This window comes from Phalangium opilio, unplaced genomic scaffold, assembly GCF_054372755.1.
Source record: "Phalangium opilio isolate 3A_F unplaced genomic scaffold, DU_Popi_V2 ptg000329l_1, whole genome shotgun sequence".
NCBI lineage: Eukaryota > Metazoa > Arthropoda > Arachnida > Opiliones > Phalangiidae > Phalangium > Phalangium opilio.
Window position 1 is genome coordinate 7,829,161 of NW_028324226.1, and position 15,611 is coordinate 7,844,771.

Genomic DNA, 15,611 nt, shown 5'->3' on the forward strand with positions numbered 1-15,611 from the left:
GTCCGCCCTTAATTCCGGGAAAACCCCAAAGCTCTTTGGCCATAAGGTATGGCGGCACCGTCGCGGTTGGCGGGTCACAATATGCTAACCAACAGTTTGAACTCTTCACCCCAAGAGCTCCGGCGAATCCCTTTAAATTGTTCTTTCGATGCGAATGACTGTCTAGATATCAAGATGGTTTTATCTATATATTTGAGAATTCAACTTATAGTCCCATTTACGTCGGCGAAGTTTCTTTCCTCGCTTATTTAGACTGTTGGCGCGTGATTCGCGGGTTTAGTTTGAAAGTTTTCAGTTTCGTCGGGCAGTGTCGAGATGGCACCAACTCGTTAGCCCTTTCTCTCAGCCATAGTACACTAGATCACATCATACCTTAAAGGAAAGCGCGGCTCCATTATCACTCCTAGCATCTGGCTAATCTTCTGGACACGAATTTTACCTTGTCAAAGCAGAAACCAATCAGACCTAATGCACTAGGTCCCATTGGTTCCTGCCTTTGGCTTAACTAGCCTTTAGCAAGCTTAGCCACTGTGTAGTAGAAATCAGGGTGGGAAATAAGGATTTTTTTAAACTGGACACTGGGCCAGCGACCCCCCTAGCCTGGAATAAATAAACTGGTCCATGACCATTGACCAGGGCGCGTCGTCTGCTAAACTAAAGAAGTGGGTAATTAAATAGTTGAGATGTCTGGACTCTGGTAACCCTTGAATTTTCTTAGTGGTCCCGTGGACCACTGACCCCCCTCCGATTTAATTTTTAAACTGGTCCAGGCAATTTTTAAACTGGTCATTTGCCCTGTGCCACCGCCTTATTTCCCACGCTGGTAGAAATGCCACCTTTAAGCCACGCTTTCCTTTAATGACGCTTAGTCGAGTGAGCTATTTCTTAGAAGACGATAAATGTAAAATTCTTGGTGCGGTATTTGACGTTTTGGATTGATCTATTTTAGTATACAAAAGTCTTGGTTCAAAAATCAGCATATGTGACAAGTTGTAAGTCGTTTGCTCTATCGTCTGAACAGGGAAATGAGCAAGGTGACCGACGGGAACGTAAAATTATACTATGAATGGGCCTTAAGAGATGACTTGAAGAAAAGGTCAAATGAATAGACGACTGTCATCAACAGAGGTCACCAGCTAAATCTAGCATAGGTTTCCTTCAATCGAAAATCACTTACCATGGGCTGGCTATTGGTTAACTATACCTATAGTACTTTATACATTACTTTCAACACTGTTTATGAAGATTTAGAATTTAGTTATTTAACTTACCTGTGTAAGACCCAAATAATTTAGTTTAATTTTAGTTAATACGTTTAGTTTTTATTCAATTTGTACATTAATAACGTAATGTAGTCTGAATAATTATTTTATACTCGTCGGCAAGCGGGGTCGTAAATTGCCACATAGACAAAAACTTTAAAACCAGTTAAAAGCTCTATCTACGTTTTCATGTAATCGTAAAAATAACGTCGATGATGAATATTATCTTCCCTCCTCACTGCGCTCGAAAATGATGACCAACTTTAAGCATTAATTCAATTAAAACAACGATTTAATAATTAATTAGTTGTCGTATATGGCTTTAATTTTATATAAGTGACTATAAATATTTAGGCGTGAAATGGAACTAGTAAAGTATATTCTATTTACAATAAGACCAATCCCCCAGGGATTATCTCCAGGCACTACTTTATACTAAAAGAACCGAATTTTAATGTTAATGCTTCGCGCAGTGAGCAGGTCCGCTAGTCAGTCTTTATACGTCGCTATACTATTGCTATCGGATGAGGCAGTTCCATCGTTGGACATACTCGCCGAACTGCTACTTTGGGAGCTTGAAGAGTGAGCTCCCGAGGAACTACTGCTGGCCGACGCTTGGGCTGATTTTCCGGGAACATTGGATAAGTATCCACCGGCGCTAGCGCTTCCGGGACCGTTAGGGTCCGATACGGAAGCGGAAGTAGCGTTACTATCTTCGAAACTCGTATCTGACGATGACGATGATGGTGTCTGGCTTTGGAAGTTTGTCATTGGCTTAAACCCTCCTGAGAAAGTAGGCATTGGTGGCATCGAGGGCATACTGGGCATAGATGGTATTGAGGGCATACTGGGCATAGATGGTATTGAGGGCATACTGGGCATCGATGGAATCGAGGGCATACTGGGCATTGAGGGAATACTTGGCATTGAGGGCATACTCATTGCAGGCATCTTATGCATGTACCTCGTCACGTCTTGAAGATAAATTTGTGGTCTTTGGTAACTAGCCGCCGCGGCCATGGGTAAGAAACCTCCAGGTCCAGCCTGAGAGAATTGATTTCTCCCGGAAGGTGCGGGTTTAGAAGCGTACATGGGTCGTAGACCTGATTCGCTTTCGATGTAATTGTTGCTATCAGCGTACGAGACGCCACCACCATGTCCACTGCTTAGCATGGTTCCCGGGTAAAGAGATTGACTTCCAATTCCACCATATATTTTGGAACCGAATCCGCTGAATGATGGCGCTGTTAATATGACATGTTTCGTAGGGGAGGCGGCGCTCTTTATTATTTTATGACTGGTGTGGTAGTGATGAACACTGCAAGGGTAAAAGAAATGTAGATGTTACATTCAAGTAAACACATCATTCATACATCAGGGTCTTATTAAATTAAACAAGCCGCGTTAGGCCTCGCCACTATAAATAGTTAACACGCGCTTGTACATTCTACGCTCAAGGAATTAACTACCAACTATAGCTGCGTTGATAATTAATACATTTTTTTGGATTGCTTTCAATGCAGTTTGGTTCCTTAGAGGGTCCACGGTAAGGACATGATAAATGAGGGAAGGAAATGAGGTTTACTTGGGTCGTGACAGAACGGGTGTTGTTGTCAAGTCACCTCCGGCGGACACAGGTCAGTCGGCACTTACAAGGTAGGATCACCGACACGTGTCACATTTCTTTCGTGGTAAAATATGAGATGAAATTTTAAATTCGCATTCCCTTTAAATATAGTTTTTCGGTGATGGTGGTGTTTACGAAGGTTACGATTCTCTTAAACTACATTGTAAATAACTCTTATTGTGATAAATTAAGGCTCCTTTCTGAAGCATATACTCGTTGCATAGTTTTGTCTAAGGTCTTCATTTAAAACTAGTTCAATCCTTCAAAAAATACTGCAATACACAAAATAATTTTGAGTTTAAGACAAGACGCTTAATTTTCATTCGCATCACGTCTTTTGATTAATAAATTTTGTGACAGTTTTTCTTCAGATTTTTGTCGTTCTTTAAGTGTACCAGACTTCAAATATGGCGAAACTAAGTAGATCAATTTAAATTCCAAGTTCAAGGGTACTCCTTGCTTACAATTTCCCCTTCCTCAATCCCGTGTGGGTAATGAAATAGAAATTTTTAGATTAAAAACCAATTTAATAAGATATATTTCCTATAGTAATTGGAATACACTATATATTTTTTAATTCAGTAAGCCGTGTGTTCAACGCAGCATATCCCTTTCCTTCCCTTGTTGTCATTTTTAATGAAAAAATAATTTTGTTATTTTCGTCACCAGTTTTCCTCCGAAAAACTCCGAGACCGGAACGCGTCCATCATATAGTCCATTTGTAACCTCCTTTTCCATTTAAAATGTGTCAACTATCACCTACTTTACTTGAACGAATATTAATTTTTTTACAACTGAGTAAGAAGGACTTTTGAGGAATTACCCTTGCTTTAAAATTTATTTTTAATATAAATTCACCTCTAAAACCGTTGGACCAGAAAACCACTGTTTTCCATAAAGCTAAACGACAACAAATGATCCGATGTTTGTCATTTATCTTTATTTGTTTACGAAGTTTACTGTAGGTTTTCCTTTCACCTTGAATTGTCACCACGTTCAAAGCTGCGCTCGTTTTATTTCTAGGTCTGAGAGAGATGGGGGTCTGGCATTACACGTGGTAACATTTACCGTGGAAAAGACTAAATTAAAATTTCATGGTTTAATGGGAGAATTTAATTGTCGTTTTATGATAATCCGTAGATAAAGCCGACACAGACTTATCAATTTTGGGTTATAGAAATTCATTTTGTAGTTGCTTCTCAAAATTATTTGCCAGAAAATTTTACTTTTTGATAGAGGGGAAGGAAGCAAATAGGTCAGTTTCCCGGGGCCCGGGCCACCTGTAGGGCTGTGTTGAATAGGGCCCGCTATTTCGTCATTTTCCCCGGGGCCCGCACACTCTCTCTCGACGGCCCTCCTCCTGTTAGCTATTTTTTAGACTATTCGAATTGGATTAAAATTTTAATTCCCAAAAAGTCTCCCAAAGGTTTGAGCCATTTACCATTGGACAACACGATGATATAGGGAAAAAATATTAACGAGAAATTTTATCATAGAAATCAAAAACTCTCGCGCCACTTAAAACAAAACGATCAATCTGCTCAATATAAGTTTTGAAACTTAAATGTTTGTGTACCTCACAACAAAAAAGATTAATAGGATGAGTTCATAAGATATGTTCCATAAGTTCGTCCCTGGTTACTGAGAGCTTGTCATGAAGTGACGTAGGTCATAGATTCTTGTAAAGCGACGCCTGGTGAGGCGCTGTCATAGGCTCAATACAGACTAAATAGGAAGATGGACTGCAAAACCGAGTGTAGTCAATTCTCGCGTCGATTTCGAACTAGCTCTCAGAAACTCTCAAGCACTATTACGAAGTATATGTATTGTCATATTTATGGAACATATCTTATAAATTTATGATAATAGAGAAAGTTCAGGCTGATGAGTAATAAAATTTAGACTTCTAGGATGAGTATAAATTGAAATAAAATTGATTTGTTTGTTAACTTACGGTACGGGGATGAAGATTGGTTTGATCATAGGCTCTGGGCTTTTCATGTAGGGCATTTTACCCATATGCATCGGCATGGGTATAGGTAATGGTATCAGGTCCGGTCTTAAGGCTTTTGCCAAAAGGGCCAGTGTGGCCAGCTTCTTCATGTGTAGGTACGTTAAACCATTGGTTTCTGTGACGTATATCGAAGTCAGGTAGAATATGACCACTGTGAAGGCCGTCGTTATGATTTTTCGGTTGCATTCCAATGAAATCCACATTTTCAAATTTGATCTGTGTACAGATGTAAAATTAAACCATGGCTGTGCGCGTGTACGCTGTGTTGAAACGCCGCGATTAAACTAGGCTGTTTTCTATCGTCTATCTAGTAGATATATTAAAGGGTTTTGAAACGTATACCGCTTATTGCGGTACGATACCGTTACTTCGACCTTCAAAAGGCATTTCTGACGTATTTCGGTTTCAAATTTAGATGTTACTCACGTTCATATAGCAGTTGTAAGTATGTTATATATTTTCGTGTCATGTGAAAGTGACTTGTAATTATTAGAAAACTAACCTCGGGTGTGAATATTAATTTTAGATATAGAGGTAAATAGGGGACTTCTACGACGATCTATCTAAAACTTCTAACTAAACTCTAGGTTAATTACCTAAGATTGCTATGGTTCTAGATTCGTAGAGGTTTTTAGCAGCTGCGCTTCTGGTTGAACTTATTGAGGATTTCGATGTACAGTAGTATGAACTTCAAACATACTTTAGGCTTGTTTAACTGATCAATCTGGCTTAACAGCTTTTGAACTATGTTGATCTAATCTTAATTTAATAATCTTCTATGTAAAATTAGAAAAACCTCTTCGTTCTTAGTTTGATTACACTTTCTGCTCCAAATTCCCAATACGTCTAATTTCTTGCTTTTAAAAAAGATATTTCTAATGCTTTTCTAAGGGAGCTTTAATCCCAAAAATTTCAATATCTGGGGCTTCAGTCATTCAATTTTGTTCACTCATCTTTTAGTATTCCATTCTTTGTCAACAAAGACAGTTTTTATTAATTTTCTAATTCATCTAATTTGGCTCTTCTTACGTTAACATTAACCAATAATTAAAACCTCCAACCTCCATGTGCAAGCGTTAAGGATAAAATTATCTCTAAAAGATCAGCGCTAATCGTAGTTAACTTTAACCTTTAACTTCTAATCTATATAATCTAGCGAGTCGCCACCATCTTACCTGATATGCAAGGTAATCCGTTATTCACCCACTGGATTCCACCGCTCTTGTGCTAGTATCCCCTCAAAGCACCAAGTCTGATAGTGTAGACTGTATTGATGACAATGAGAGCGTGCTAGAATCCACAAGTCTTTTTATAATAATTGTCCTAGAAAATGAGAGAGGGTTTCTACTTTCATAAATTACAGTCTGATGTTACTCTTATTTCTCTAAAGAGAAAATTATAAAATATAGTTTATATAAACCGACAAATCTGTTCTAGTTCACGGCCAACTAAGCTTTACTCTCATTGGCTCTCTTTCTTTTTTCAATGCTAATATACGGTTTGCTTAAAAAGTGCTTTGTAGCATAGACTAACCAAACTTTTCAAGGTTTTAAAGGATTTTTCCTTCAAAACGAGGGATCCGTAACCAAGCATCAACCTATATCGTCCTTGCTATGAAAATTCGCGGTCAAAATTGTCCCCCTCTGTCACTGTTGCTTATTTAGCAGATGCGTTCTACTGTGAAAAAGGGGAAATGAGGGTTTGAAATAAAAAGTATAATATTTGTGATTGAGAAGAAGTAGATTAAGAGTAAAACGGAGTATTTGTCATAGCTATTCTTTGTAGTATTCCCATTCTCATTTAATTAGCTCTGTCTTCAAGTTACTATTGATCAGGTTAGGTCAGGTCAACTTATGCAAAGCTACATTCGGTCCAATGGGACTATATGAATTTTTCGACTCGGTTTACAAGGGAAAATTCTCAACGGTTAAAAAGAATTTCAATTTGAAGGTAGTTTATTAAGAGTGTCTTCTGTTTGATATTCTTCTGGAGCAATGTTTGGATATGGCTCCAGTTTCGCTATCGCTATGGTAATTGACAGTTTTGAAACTTGTCACCCGAAAATAGCGTTCTTGTTTTTTTTTAAAGATCAGGAACGTTCTTAAATAAAAGGCAGGCCGAAACTATTGTAAATTACGTAAAAAGTAAATGATTCTAATTTGATCAAAATTGTCACAAAAATATTAAAAGTTTTATTTGATAAGCAAGTTTAGATTACACAATGATCCCGACTGGTGAGAAAGTTTTTCCCGGTGTTTCAGTTGTAAAACCAATTTAATAATCGTGATTTAGGAACTAAGACCTTTGCCTACATTTTCTGTGAGCCATATTCAAAGATGGCTCCGGAACGAAAACGTTGTATGACATTTGCCCTAAGGGCCACTGTATCAAGTTAAGATACGAGTGTGTTACAGATGGCAGTTTAAATTTAATTAAGAAACTGAAAGACAATGCTAATTTAAATAAGGGGTCATCCCTAAAACACTCAAGTCGTAGCTCGAAAACAGTGGCCCGGATAGCAAAATTCCATAGGACATTTTCGACTGAAAATCGCCCAAAGAACACCCTCCTTAATTTATGGTAGATTTATCAGAAACACCCTGTATATATACTGTCAATTTTCAAGTTTGGACTGAAGACTATAATGCAAGGAATAGGAGTAACACACCGACTGGAACGTAAAACATTAGACCTAAAGTGTTTTTAGAGTAAGACTCCGTGCAAAAAACCTACGCGATCCCAATGACACGGGTCTTAATTCGAGAATATCAATTGAAAGGCAAAATCTCGTGGAATATTTTCGATTCGAAATTTCAAAAAGAATATGCCCTTAATTTCTGATAGACATATAGTTCAAAACATATTGAATAACATCGAAAGTAAATAGATATAAAAACAAAAAGTGCACTTCGTTTAAACTTGCTCGCGCCGTGTAATATGAGAAGCCCTCCTTTATCCCTGAATAGTGTTGACCCCCGTCTGCGTATAATTACCGTGGCACAGGGAGCAAGCCGTGAAGAGGCTCGTGAAGCAGCGGATGCTAGCTCTAGCTCCAAGAATTAACATTTGTATCGCCATCATCACGTATTACTTTCCATAAACCTATGACGTCAAGAAACTCTTCCATGATTAGTAGTTCGTGTAGGAGGGTAGTTTGCTTCTCAGTTTACATGTCATCTACAGCCAAACGCAGGCAATAGAGTAATGTCAGTTCTACGTATGCAAACGTCATACCCTTCTATCTCTTAGCTCAGTGTCATCCCCCTACCAGGCGCGTACAGTATCCCCTCTTACAAAACCACGCCTAGAGGGAAGGATAAACAGTCTACTCCCCTCTCTACCGACACTACTCTATTGAGGATGAAGTGTACTTTTTGTTTTTATATCTATACACTTTTGATAACATGAGCACGACGAATGACGATTTGCTTTTCAGCTTTCCTTTAAATTAAAGGTGATGGTTGTTGACTGTTTAATGAACCCTGAAATAGAAATTCTTCATTTTATTTGTCTCTTTTACCTTTAACTATTGCTTTTTTTATTTTTTTTTACCGAGGGTATCAATGATTCGCTCCAATGTGTCGGGGTGAGGGGCTTATGGCCCATTTTTTACGTGGGCGTCAGAAATTCTTAGAAACTAAACCTTTATGAATTTAAATGATTCGAAACGTAAATTTAATGAAAGGACTTTCGAATCTAATAATTTCAACAGTAAATCTATTTTAAACCCATTTTAATCGTAACGTGGTGCAGCGGAATAGAGACTAAAATAAGTTAATTAAATAAGGTAACCGGAATTAGAATGGAATGCCTTTGAATGATAGCCACTCGGGACAACGGGGGTATTTAACTTGGCCCACTCCTTAGCGTATTTATTTAAAAACTGTTAATCTATTCTTGTTATCTGCATGGTCGTTCCGCACCGACGCGTTCACGGGGTGAAATTTTTAGTTTAAAAAGCTCAATAAGGAAGAAAAATTATAATTTTAATCAGCATTTTTTAAAAAATGGAGTGAGAGCCATTGACCCTGCTCCCTGTAAAGAAATAAGTATATATTGAAATAAGCGTGTGTAATATTCATGTAGAAACCACTGTTGTATAATTGTTCTAATTATGGCTAATTCCATTGAAGAGCTCCCATGGTGTAATAAAAATGGAAGAAATAGTGTCTAGCATAGTTAAAGACAGTTTTTCAATATCAGGGTCTCCTTGTTTTATTGGTCCATGGGAGCGCTCACCTAGGACCCAATGGAATAGACCTTTTTTAAAAGTTAGGGGTGAAATAGTCTATTGTTTGACCACCTTGTAGGATGTAGATGTGGACGGGTATCGTTGAAGTCATACCTATTTCTACATATAGGAACTAGGGAAACTGAACGACTTGACGATGCAAAAACCAAAAGGTCAAATCATACTAATAATCCTTGACAAAGTTATTGTTAATTTACCCGTACTTCAGTGGGTAAATTAAGATGATTAAATTAGGGTATGCTATAGATTTATAGTTTCAGTCTTATTTCGTCATTTACCGACTCCCATGTGGCCACAGACAAACGCGACATGGGCCCATTTCCCTGGAATTTCAAGGAACAAACATTAATAAGCTACGTGAATAACATGTACTAGGAGTCGAACGAACTTATACGTAGGTTAACGATTACCATAAACGTTTTTGACAGTTATGGCATATCAGGAAAATATATCTCTTTCACAGTACGTGCATTTCATCGAAGGGGTTGCATCACCTTTTTATATTGAACGTGTGTACTTCTTCACGAAACACGTTTTTTACGCGTGCGTAAGGGGTTCTCGTATACAGGGTGTTTCTTAAAGGTCTGTCAGCAATTAAAGACAGTGTTCTTTGCATTATTTCAAGTCGAAAATGTTTTGTGACAAATTGCCTTCCGGGCAACCGTTTTCAAGTTAAGATTTGAGTGTTTTAGGGATGACGCCTTAATTGAATTAGCATTGTCTTTCATCTTCTTTGTTAAATTTATGGGGTCATCCGTAAAATACTCACATCGCAACTTTAAAGCAGTGGCTTGGACTGCAAAATGTCATAGAACATTTTCAATTCAGAATCGCCCAAAGAAAATCCCCTTAATTTATGCAGGCTTATCAGAATCACCCTGTATATAACAAGGTATCACGTAGTTAGTAGCACTCTAACGTTAATCCCAACACCCATGGATCTTAAATGTGTAGAAGGATGAGAGGCGAAAGTTGTGAACGTGTAGGAGTGGTGCCATGTCATGTGCAGTAGCTTGAACAGTGCAATTCCATTCAATCCCAAAGTGTTAATACAAACGGGCTAAGACATTTATCATTAAAAAATTAAGAATCCCTTTGCAAGGATTAAACAGTAAAGAACCAATTCAAAAGACTGCTACGCAGACGAAACCTAAGTACCCTTGCGCCTGTCTCAATGGCTCTAAGGTGGGCCTTGTACTATAATCCTTAATTATTAACGAGTAAAATTTAAAGAATTACTATAAAACTGTCCAAATCGAAATGTATGCAAACGAAAGGACAGATAGGAGTCGTTGGTGAAGGAATTGGCTAAATTTTCATTTCATGCTAGAACAACTGCAGCAATTGGTAGTCTGAACACATTATGCGATCGCGATCCATATAATTTAACGGCCACTTAAACATTCAAGGTTTTTATGGTCATACCTCTTAAAAAATATTAGGCAAAATCATTTAAAATTTTATCTAATCACTTTCATTTGCATTATGGAATCTGGTTTCTTTTTCAGTTATTGGATCTTCAATAACTTTGAAACTAATTAGATTTGGTTCCTACTATAACATTATACAGTATTTCACACTAATTATTTGCTAAAATTCAATTAAATGAGCTGAGCTAAATTTAAATATATCACAGTTCTCTGAGGTCAAATTAAAGAGTTTTGTTGTATTGTTCATTTCAGGAACTTTTAACTCTCTTTTATTTAGTTAAAATAATAGGACTGTCATATAGTCAAGGCTTTAGAGCGTATCTTCACGAGATCTCTTTGTTTCGTTCTGAAAACTTAAACCCCCTCTTTCCTCAAGCCATTTCGGCTAAACATTTCGTTTTCATGGTCCATTTCGATTTCGCCTAAACATATTTTAAAATTTTCTTCAGCGTATTTTACATTGTATATATTTACCACTCGTCATTTGAAATTGATTATGCGATAAGTCTATTTTAATAATATTTTTAACTTTGACTCGTTCCAAAAGGGGAAATCTAGGCGTGTATTATGATAATGAGTTTGGGCATCCCAATAACAAACACAAAAACATTAAATAGGGTAATACATCATTTGCACTCGATAATATCACAGAAGAAAAAAGGTTTGGACTGAGCGTTGATTATCAGTCTGTCAGCCCATTGACAAGGGAACCAGTATACTTAATATTAGTGAAATCGGTTGAAAACTTGCAGATATTATTACATAAAGGTTTTTACATTTCAGTCCGCCATTTTCAAGATGGCAACGGATTTGAAAAATCTTTTTAGTGAGTGCCTACTACGTAAGAGTAACGTCCATGCAAAGTTCCAGCCTTCTATATAAAGTGGTCTGATTATCAATTAGTCACGACTTGTGAAACTTTCTTACGTTTTACCTTAATTAAAGAGTATCTGATATAAAACGAAATAATCTAATTAAGAAATGAATGAATAAGATCTAGGAAATAGTTGTTTTAAAATTAAAGACTGACGACTGCAGTAATTGAAGGACTTGGCTTAAAAAATTGCCATTGAAAATCGGTTATTGAATCGATATTTTGGGGGAAATCAAACCACTTAAAATATTATCACTTATATGAATGATGAAATAATTTATGCTAGTTTTAAGGAAAGATTTGAAAATTATAATTTTCAAATTTGCATAGGTAATTATCTATTAGCTTTTAATTAAAAAAAACCCCAAGGTGGAGACATTCCCCCTTAAAGATTACATGTCATTAAAACAAGGGACACTCTATACAAGCGGAAGCCTTGCTTGTCTAACAGAGATGCAATTTTCAGAGGTAATGTCTGCGCCAAGAGTTTGTTAGCTAAAAGCCAATTAACGGTTAAGGCCACTTTTGATCATAATTATCGATTTTAGCACTTTTCAAGCTTACTACACACTAGCACGTTTTTAGGAGTTGCGTAGCGTATGCATTTTCCCGCGTGAATAGCGTCGCCAGATGTCGCTATGACTAAAGCAAGGTTTGGCGCGATTTTTCAAACGCTTGCGATAACCAACTTTTCAAAACGCAAAAATTATGTAGTACGTTTATGCTAAAGACGCTCCGATCACGTGTAATACATTAAACCATATCTTAAAAAAATCAGTGAAGAAAAGAAAAATAATTGTTCTTTCATTTTTATTGAAATATTTGTAAGCTATTTTTACCCTTAATTTATGATTAATAGATTTTATTAAATTCCCTTTTAGTACAAAAAAGTAAGATTAATTTGAATAAATCTACCTACATGGGTGTAAACTTTGTAAATCACCTTGGAGACATTCCCCCTTAAAGATTACATCCCATTAAAACAAGGCACGATCTCTACAAGCGGAAGCCTTGCTTGTCTAACAGGGATGCAATTTTCAGAGGTAATGTCTGCGCCAAGAGTTTGTTAGCTAAAAGCCAATTAACGGTTAAGGCCACTTTTGATCATAATTATCGATTTTAGCACTTTTAAAGCTTACTACACACTAGCACGTTCTTAGGAGTTGCGTAGCGTATGCGGTTTCTCGCGTGAATAGCGTCACCAGGTGTCGCCAGATGTCACTATGACTAAAGCAAGGTTTGGCGCGATTTTTCAAACGCTTGCGATAACCAACTTTTCAAAACGCAAAAATTGTGTAGTACGTTTATGGTAAAGACGCTCCGATCACGTGTAATACATTAAACCATATCTTAAAATCAGTGAAGAAAAGAAAAATATTTGTTCTTTCATTTTTATTGAAATATTTATAAGCTATTTTTACCTTTAATTTATGATTAATAGATTTTATTAAATTCCCTTTTAGTACAAAAAAAGTAAGATTAATTTGAATAAATCTACCTACATGAGTGTAAACTTTGTAAATCACCGTGAAAGCAAAAGTGTTTTATTCAAATAAAGTTTTAATTTTTTTTCTTTAAAATAACGGATAAGTTATTACCTTCGGGGCCATTTTTAATCAGTTCTTTGACCTGGAAAAAATGGTTTCCTTTTATATCCTCTCCGATTTTTATTACCGATAATAATCGAGCTACTTTGGGAAATACCGACATAAGAAAATCGGATATACGTATTTTTTTTTAGAAAAAAAGAAAAAATATAGCCTAGAAAAATTTAAACTTTATACATTATTAAGGAACTGATATCCGTGGTATATTTTTATCCAAGACATTGGTACACTTTGGATATATTCCTCTCTAAAATTTTACTTGAATGTCTTCTTTTTTGTAAACGACCTAGTGGAAGCTAGGGGCCTAGATCAAATTTTGAAATCTTCAATATCAATGTTTCTAGCTCATAGTCGTTTTCAAACTGGTTTCTTAGTTATAATATCAACAATTCTTTTGATTATTTACTGAAAACAGCGCCACAATATTGTGTATCTTTTATTGATAAACAACGTATGTCTGTTTGCATTTTTAGCTTTTATTTTGAGACACGTTTGCTGACTAACTATCGCGTAAGTTCGAGAGAGGTCGAACATTTTAGGATTTTTGTGTGTTGTGTTTCCTAGGAAGTGTGGAACAGATGAGACCTTGAGTACGTTTTCACTGTACTACTTGTGAAATCAAATCCGTCTTTCTTAGATTTCTTAATTTTAAACGTATCATACTCGGTAACAAAGCTCTGATATTTATCATACCAATCATTTTACCGTCGACAGTACAGCAATATTTTTCTCAAAATAAGTAAGTGTTGAGCTGATCTGTTCCATGTATGTCAAGGTGTTGGACAGGAATTTTGGAAAGACATTTTGAAGGAGGGTATGGACTGCAAAAAGCATTAAAATGACGTGGGTCAAGTTGTTTGTAACCTTTTTCGTCTCTGTTCATTTTTTATTTATTTATTTATTTATTTATTTATTTATTTATTTATTTATTTATTTATTTATTTATTTATTTATTTATTTATTTATTTATTTATTTTGCTTGACTTGTTAAATTATACCAGTGCTGGATCATTTTAAAGGGCATTAATTAGAGATTAATTACGTAGGTTCCTTTACACAAGTTAATTATGAATGATTCCCTCTTAAAGTGTTAGTGACATAATTTTCGTCATCCACAAACTTAATATGCGAAAAAAATCCTTGAAAAATCTAGTTTATTATGATATGTTTACTTTTTTATTTGGTTTCGAAGCAATTTAGAAAATTGCAATCAAAGTATTTTGTTTGGAAAAGGCTTAGTTAAAATTTTGTTTCGTTTGATGACGTAGTAAGGAGAAATTTTCTCTCTAGATATCGCTCACGTGACGCCTGTTAGTGTCTCCGCGCCTTGTTAAGCCTATTTTATTCAGATTCGCGCGGCATTAGTAGACTCGGGAGTCTCGTGCGCGCTCGCGCTTGGCTTTCCCGCGAGATGCCGTGAGTGACGTATCAAGGAGAAAAACCCGCCAAAAATATTCTCCGCAAATTTCCTTTTGCCCCCCAAATTTCAAATGTTTGAAGTGTTTTTTCTGTGTTTTCCCTCATATTTAAATATTTATCAAGCATATTTTTGGAATCAGAAGAGTTTAAACTCTCAAAAAAGTAAGGTTTTCTTTAGATTTGAGATAATTTTTAAATCACGTCGCTATTCCTTTAAGCTGGCCTTCTCCATGAGAGGAATCATGGTTGACTTACATAATTTGCATTTTGGCTTTTAATTTTTATTTTCTTCCATGATTCTGTCATCGTTAATCGCTTTAGAATTTTGATTTTAAAATTAATATATGTATTTAGTTTTCATACCATATTAAATACAGTTGGACTCTGCTAATCAAGGGAATAGCATCTATGGGCTCGGATGACCGTCCCTTGGTTTACAAAACAGTTTAGCTTCATATGTAATCGTAAACACTTGAAAGTATTTTGAAGCAGTTCAGATTATCTGACTAAAATTTCCCTAATAAAAGGAAGCCATAGATTAGGGAAAAAATGTGTCTTCGTTACGTGGGTCTATGAATCCAATCAGGAGAACAATAAGCTAATAAGAATCATTGTGTAGCCATTTCCTCAACCAAATCACAGTTAGAAATACGTCAGAATTGTGACGCGTGACGTATAGTACTCTAGCCCGGCCCATAAAACCCGCATAGAAATTAACATGAGAGATATGGGGCCACAATTATTCCTAGTAACTGTATGTATTCCTGATATAATGAAAATTGCTATTTCTGAGTAGACATATACGAGGATTGAGACTGGAATATTGTTAAGGTTTCAACATTAAATTAAAAGTTGATATAACGGAATGAATTTGCAAGTGGGTTTTCTAACAGGAACAGAATATTTAAAATTAGAAGCGTGTCTCATTAATTCTCTTTTTTAAAATGCTGGGTGTGAGAACCATTTTAGCAGCTGTCCAGTTTGAATGTAATATTCGCCCACTTGAAACCTATATTAGAAACCAGTTGTAAAGGCTGCTTAGCGGAAGTCGCCAGTATTCTGTCCAACGTCAATTTATTTTAACTCTTCTTGAATCTTACAAAAGGGTGGTATAAAATGACAATTC

General features: G+C 36.2%; 2 protein-coding genes across 5 annotated transcripts in view; one reads left to right on the forward strand and one right to left on the reverse strand.

Annotated features, from left to right (window-relative positions):
- conu (Rho GTPase-activating protein conundrum) overlaps positions 1-15,611 on the forward strand; it is a 110,408-nt gene that overhangs the window by 58,326 nt on the left and 36,471 nt on the right. The gene's annotated exons all lie outside the window — the stretch shown is intronic.
- On the reverse strand, positions 1,280-6,793 carry LOC149610639 (uncharacterized). Its single transcript, XM_089859073.1, has 3 exons — positions 6,079-6,793; positions 4,844-5,119; positions 1,280-2,580 (listed from the first exon to the last, which is right to left on the reverse strand). The coding sequence occupies exons 2-3, from the start codon at positions 5,104-5,106 to the stop codon at positions 1,752-1,754; spliced, it is 1,092 nt and encodes a 363-aa protein (XP_089715199.1). The 5' UTR covers positions 5,107-5,119; positions 6,079-6,793; the 3' UTR covers positions 1,280-1,751.